This window comes from Gracilinanus agilis, chromosome 3 (assembly GCF_016433145.1).
Source record: "Gracilinanus agilis isolate LMUSP501 chromosome 3, AgileGrace, whole genome shotgun sequence".
Taxonomy (NCBI): Eukaryota; Metazoa; Chordata; class Mammalia; order Didelphimorphia; family Didelphidae; genus Gracilinanus; species Gracilinanus agilis.
This window is the reverse complement of record NC_058132.1, coordinates 89316996-89324611: the sequence shown is the minus strand read 5'-3', so window position 1 is coordinate 89324611 and position 7616 is coordinate 89316996. Positions and strand designations below refer to the sequence as shown.

Here is a 7616-nt window from a genome sequence, read left to right as displayed (position 1 = left end):
TGTGAAGATGCCCTTTTATTTTGCTATAATATACTGCACATTCCAAGTACAGTTCTTTCTAGAGGAGAAGTATGAGACATAATTTAGGCAATGAAGAATGAAGTAATAATATTGGTAAATATATTATAATGAGGATTATTAGTCCTGATACATATATTATTTCCTCCCTACCAAGGATCAAAGACTAATAGTCCCAAAAGTAAAGATTTGCTTGTAGAGCCATCAAAAAATCATGGTGTCAAAAGGAAGAAGTGCATAGACTGAACAAAAATTAACAAGTAATATGTAAAATTAGACTCAGAGGAAGGTATTATAGTGTGACTAGCTCCTCTTAGGTCTGAAGGGAAGAATTTAGTGTGGAAATAAGAAAATAGAAAAGCAATAAATAAAGACAATGATAGTCATTCATAAAGAATTTATTTCATGACTTTACTAAACTTGGTATTACTTAAAATGTATTTGATAATTTTATTAATGCCAAAGAGGAAAAATACATTTGAAAATGTACAAATGTAGTGAATACAATTGCTGTCTTCCAATATTTAAGGTCAATTTTTTTGAGAAAAGGGTGAAAATTATAATCCTCATCACATTCCTATATATAAGTATATCTTTTTGTGTTCTTAATTTTTTATTTTCTCTCTTTACCCATTCTCTTTGCAGTCTCATCAAAACCCAAAGGTTCAATAACCATTTCTATGCAGAAAACTACAATGTAAAGTGCTTTTCAAACCATAAAGAATTATGTAATTGCTAACTATTTTTGTTGTTACACAACCTTAATATCTTTCCTGAGCTCATGCACCCCAACTTCCCATTGGATGATTTTGTTTTTAAACCCTTACCTTCCATTTTTGATTCAATACTGTGTATTGGCTCCAGGGCAGAAGAGTGGTAAGGGCTAGGCAATGGGGGTCAAGTGACTTGCTCAGGGTCACATAGCTGGGACACATCTGAGGTCAGATTTGAACCTAGGTCCTCTGGTCTCTAGGCCTGGCTTTCAATGCACTAGGCCACCCAGCTGCCCCCACCATTGGATGTTTTAAAAGTGATATCCTATATTCATCTTAATTTCAAGAATCCAGAAAAGAACTAATTATCTTCTTTTCTAAAAACATTACATTTTCCTAATTCCCATATTCTTCATGTCCTCAGGTTCACAATTTCCATCATCCTTGCCTCCTTTCTCTCCCTCATTGTTCATATCCAGTTACAAAGTCCTATTGATTCTACCTCCACAGCATCTTTAACATCCTTCTCTCCACTCACATAAAACCAACATAATTTGGGACCTTACTATGTGCCACCAGAACTATAACATCATTTTAGTAGATCTTTCTGCCCATAGTTTCTCTCTTAGGTCCTTTATCCCCCTAATTCCCAAGGTGATATTCTTTTTTTTTTAATTTTAAACCCTTAACTTTTTGTGTATTGACTTATAGGTGGAAGATTGGCAAGGGTAGGCAATGGGGGTCAAGTGACTTGCCCAGGGTCACACAGCTGGGAAGTGTCTGAGGCCAGATTTGAACCTAGGACCTCCTGTCTCTAGGCCTGGCTCTCAATCCACTGAGCTACCCAGCTGCCCCACCCCCGAGGTGATATTCTTAAAGCACGATGTTGACCATGTCATTCTCCTATTCAAAAATTGCTAGTGGTTACCAAATGTTTCTAGGATAAATTACGTATTTTTCTGGTAGACATTTAAAGCTCCTTTTAGTTTTGTTCTAGTATTCTTTCATCCCCAGATTTAATGAAATTGTTCTTTAGTACTTTACTCTGCAGTCCAGTGAAACTGTCCTAATTCTTATTCACTGTGCACAAAGTTCCATTTCTCAAAACCAGACTTTTAGCAGTGATTATCCTGAATACAATCAGTTCTTATAAATTTTGGGGATTTCTCCAAGGCTCAGTTTATGTACAGCTTTCTACATTAAGACTATCCTGATGTCTGCAGTTGATGGTGCCTCTCCTTCTTTGAATTTTCTTTGAAATTGTCATCTCTCCCTTTAAATTTACTTTGAATTGGCTTGTATATATTCCATCTTTACTTATCTATGTTCATATCGGATCTCCCTAACAAAATATTAACTCCTTAAAGGTAGAGATTTTCTTTTTGCTCCTTTCTTTGTATTACCACTACTTAGCACCTTGCCTGGAATATATTAAATTGCCAATAAATGCTTGTTAAATTGAACTGAATAAAAATAAATATAGCCAAAAATGAAATGGAATATCTTGGGGAGGAAAGGATTTCCAGTTACTGAAATTCTTCAAGCTATGACTTGATTACCATTTAACCAATTTTATGGAAGGGACACCTGCTTCCAACATGAGTTGATATAAATAACTTGTAGGTTGTAATTTAATACTGATGTACATAATGCTATTGGGTGTCATCCAGAGAATTAATTGACAACTTAGACTGACTCCATTGGGAGGGATCAGGCTGCATTATAAGAGAATATAATGATAGTGTGGCTAGTAAAAGAAGCAAGCAAGTAAGATAAGGTAAGGAAAGGGTGGTAGAGATGTGATAAGGTAAGGTAAAATAAAGAAAGTTGTCACTTTACATGGTCCACCTTGGTAAGTGGTTTTGCCGATGATTCACTATACCCACGGGGAGGAAGGGAGGACACTAATACACTGTTAGTGGATCTGTCATTTGATATAGCAATTCTGGAGAACAATTTAGAATCACTCCCAAAAAAGGCCATCTAAGTTTGTACACCTTGTAATCCAGCAAAGAGATCAATATTGGAGGAAAAGAACTCACTTGTACAAAAATATTTATAGCATTTCTTTTTGTGGCGGCAAAAAAACCTAGAAACTGAAAGGTTGTCCATCATCTGAGGAACAAGTCAATGAGTTTTGATATATGAGTGTAATTGTGCCAATGTAAATGATGAAGATGATCACAATAAAACCTGGAAAGACTTGAATGAAGTGCTGTCAATTGAAGTGAGTGGAACCAGGAAAATGTGTACAGTAATAGCAATAATGCATGATAATCAAATGTGTATAACAACTCTTATCAGTAATGCAAAGATCCAGGCCAACTCCAAGGGACACATGATGAAAAAGGCTATTTACCATCAAAGAAGGAAACAACAGAATCTGAATTCAAATTGAAGCACAACCTTCTTCACTTTATTTGCTCTGTGACTTTTCCTCTAGTATAAGCAATATGTATCTTTTTCATATGACAAAAAATTATGTTACATGTTAGCATATGTACAACCTATATCATGTTACCTGCTGTCTCCAGGAGAAGGATAGGATGGAGGGAGAGAATGGATCATGTATATCACAAAAATGTCAGAAAAGGATGATTAAAAAATTATCTACATGTTGTCTAGAAAAAAATAAAACACTCATTATTAAAAAAAATGTAAAAGACCAGTTATGTTATCTGAAGAACTAATATCTCTCTTCATAGTTTTCAAAAAGATGGTTGTGATGGAATGGGCAGAAGACCCCTGGAAAGTAGGTTGGATGTATGGACATACTGGCATGGAACCCTTCTTTTCTTTTCTATTAAGAAGCTGGAGCCTAGGAAGGAGATGTAGAGTATGAGGCATAGTGACATAAATGTACAAAACTATTTATAGCAGGACTTTTTGTAGTAGCCAGAAAATGGAAGGATAAAGGAGATTCATCAATAATGGAATGGCTGAAGAAACCATGATATAAAAGTGTACTAGAATAACATTTCACTTGATTTGATTTTACAGTTGTTCTACTTCCTGCCATAATTGTTCTAGTTCACTCATCTTTAAAATCTGTATTTACTTCACGAGATTGTTGACAATATTGGTGAAGACATTTAAGATATTGTCTCTCTCAAATGTCCTGAAAGTTTCCATTTTCTCATAGAATTCTATTTGTAAAAGTTTCTTCCTAAAATTACAGTTCAGAGAGTTCTTACAAAAATATATTGATCCTCACCCTCTGTCTTTTTTATCTTCTCCATAGTTTATTTTATACAACCTCATACATTAAAGTTAAACTCATAAACTCCATGACTCCAAAGGGAAAAATTCATCATAAAATGCCTGGCACATCTGTTACTATGAACTTCAGGTCCTTCCTCCACATTCTACTTGGCTTTTAAAGATACTACTGCATTATCTAAAGTCTATGGAAATGGCTAGTGAAATAGTTCTTATAAATTTATACAATAAACAATAAACTCCAATAAACTGTACATTTTGTGAATTACTTCTCTTACACAGTGTCCAAAATTATTTCCTATTCTATACCAGAAGTCCACAATTGCTTTACAGGAAGAGCACATCTTTGAAGCCTTGAAATCCAGAGAATAATGGAAAAGATATCAAAAGAGAAGGCCATATGCATCATTGGAAGGGTATTCTTGCCAGTGATAGTCCCCTTTTTGTTAGGACTCTTAACAAAATAAAAGAGAAAAAAACCCCAGCTGTCCCAAGCTTGGAAATCGAGTGTATTAAACCTAGTACTAAAGTATCCTCAGAGGCTTTCATCTAATCTCAGTTAATAGAAGAGGAAATGGAGGTCCACAAGTTTTTACGTGACTAGACCAAGTCATACAAGTAATAGACATGAAAGGTGAGATTTGATAGGCACAGCAATGAGGTCTGACTCTATAGGCATGCTTTTGTGTTGTAGGAAGTCTTTGTTCATTTATCATGGGATTTATGCATCTTATATAATCCAAGTACCACTCTGTTAAGGGAAAGCTCAGCAATCACAAAAACCTTTTTTGTAAAGTATACCTGCTATCTAGTCTTTTGGTAAAGTACTGTGCCTGGTGACAATATCACTGAACTATATACCTAAACAAATCAATGCCTTATAACCTTTAATTTTTCAATCATCATGCTGTTAGGTTTTGTTTTTTTACCCCATAACTTCCAAAGAGGATGCAGAGACGACTTCTTGAATTTCAGAGTTCTCATCCATGTTTTCATTTATGTAACTCTCCCTTTCCCTCACTCAGGATTAATTACTATTCATGTCCTAGAGCAGCCATGACATCCAGGGAGATAGAAAAATTATATGAAGAGCATATAGGTGACCAAGCAGGTTAGGGAATCTCAGTTATGAGTCTCTTTTCAGTAAGGAAATTTATCCTTTCTGTGGCCATGGATGAAAATGTTAACTCACTTGCTGGAACAATACTTTGGGACAAATATTCTTACCACCCGAACTCGGATCTCCTTAGTTTTCACACCATAGACAATGGGATTAAGTGCTGGAGGCACAAGGAGGTATATAGTAGACAAAAGAATGTGCACATATGGTGCTACATGGCCAAATCTGTGGCTAAAGAAAGAGAAGAAGGCAAGAACATAGAACTCTAGGAAAACAAATATGTGGGCTGTGCAGGTATTGAATGCTTTGATCCTTGCCTCTTTCTGGGGAAGGCGAAAGATGGCTTGGAGAATCAGCATGTAAGAGACAAGAACAAAGATCATATCAAAACCCAAGATAGAAAAAGCCACAAAGAGACCAAAGGCCTTATTAATCCGGGTATCCACAGCAGCTAGCTTGACCACAGCCATGTGCTCACAATATGAATGAGCTACAACAGTGGAATGGAAGAAGTGCAAGCGTTTGAGCAAGACAGGCACCAAGCTCACCAAAACTACAGCCCTGGCTGCCACCACCCCAACCAGCTGACCCATAACAGATGGTGTGAGGATTGCTGAGTGACGGAGGGGGTTACATATGGCCACATAGCGGTCAAAGGCCATGGCCAGCAGGATACCTGATTCCATGCCCTGTAGGGCATGAATAAAGAACAGCTGTGTAAGGCAAGCATCAAATGTCATGGTGCAAGCACTGAACCAGAAAATGGCAAGCATCTTGGGGGCTATGGAAGCACAGAGACCCAAGTCATTGGCAGCTAGCACAGCCAAGAAGACATACATAGGCTGGTGGAGGCTGCGCTCTGAGGGGATAATTACTAACAGGAGGACATTCCCCAGCAGTGCCACCATGCACAAGGCACAAAAGGGGAACCCAATCCAGAACTGCACATGCTCCAAACCAGGGATTCCAATCAGGGTTACCATTGGAGGGTCCAGAGATGAGGTGTTGTGCATCTTCATCAGGACTAATGATTTCTATCCTCATCAAGTCTTCTCAGGTTTGTTTAGGGAAAAGAGATTACTGATTTGAGGACTGGCTTTAAAAATCAATAATATGAAAACTCTTATCATCCAACAGGAAGCTCAGTGTTGTAGATTGAAACTTGGACTGACCCAGGAACCACTTCCTGGCTATGATCAAAAGGCCAAGGTCAACAAAAGAATTAGAAGCAGCAGTCTGAGAATAAGATATAACTCCCTAGTGACTCTCCCTGAGTCATTTCCTAAGGGCAAGAAAGAGAATAATGGTTGGTAAAGGAATGCTTAGTATATCCATATATGCTTGTTGAAGAATTGGGAAGTGGAGTTGTGTAAATAGACATAACATCTCTAGGAAGCCTAGTTTTGTGATGTATGTGTTCTACAGTTTTAATATTGGGATTTCTGGAATTTTCTTAAGGATGTCATTTTCTGCTCAAGAATCCTAGTTCTTTGGTGGCTTAAGGAACGCATTTTTTTTTCATTCCAAGAATCCAAACACTCTATTTAAGAGGGAATGAGTTAATTATTAACAGGATTTGAGCAGTGCTTCTTTAAGGGGTTAAAAAAGAAAGGAATACTTAAAAAGAACTTCTTATCCTTACGGATGGTAATTAACCCTATTATTCCAAGTCTCATCCCTTATAATCAACATCCTCAGTTATGTATTGAAATTAATTTTGCTGTCATAAAGTTGTAATGAAGGAATTTTGAAAGTCACTCTGTCCTATATAGGATATAGAATGATTGGAAGACTAATGCATACATCACTTCTTTTTAAAGGAGATTAAAACTAGCTTCATCTTTCAAAAATTAAAGGCCCAACATAAATTAAGAAAAGGAAAAGGGCAATCTGTTCCAGTGCATTCAAATGAATTATCCTGATACTCGTATATTTTTCTTGCCTGGATTCTACTTCCTCTTCACCTCCTTCTCTTAAAACCTTTGTATCTTCATGAATAGATGTTTTCAAATAAAAAATATATAATAACTTATTGTGTTGTTTTGTTGAGTTGTTTCAGTTATATCTAGCTCATCATGATGACATTTGGCACTTTCTTGTCAAAAATACTGTACAGATGTGACTTTTTTCTAGTTCATTTTATAGATGAAAGAATCGAAGCAAATGGGATGAAGTGACTTGCCAGAGTCACAAAGGGAACAAATGTCTGAGGCTGGATTTGAATTCACCTCTTCCTGATTCCAGGTCTGGCACTCTATCCACCCAACCATTTAGCTGCCCAAGTAGCCCATTATATATCAGAATTAACAGATGAATATTGGTAATAGATTTTGATCATAGGGAATATAAGCTTTTAACCTCAATTAAACAAAATGTTATTCCCTAAAAAAGAATTCCATTCTTCTCATCAGTAGACTTCTTTTACCAAAATTATATTTAAATATTATCAGTATATTTAAAATTCCATCAATAAAAGTATATGGATTTTTTCTCTCTTATTATATAAAAACCTTCATATTATCCTAAATTTTGATCTTGGCCCACAA

General features: G+C 36.3%; 1 protein-coding gene across 1 annotated transcript; it reads right to left on the bottom strand.

Moving 5' to 3' along the window:
• Nucleotides 1–5138: 5138 nt before the first annotated feature.
• Nucleotides 5139–6089, bottom strand: LOC123241159 (olfactory receptor 52A1-like). The gene has a single exon (XM_044668862.1). The coding sequence runs from the start codon at nucleotides 6087–6089 to the stop codon at nucleotides 5139–5141; it is 951 nt and encodes a 316-aa protein (XP_044524797.1).
• Between the last annotated feature and the right edge of the window lie 1527 nt (nucleotides 6090–7616).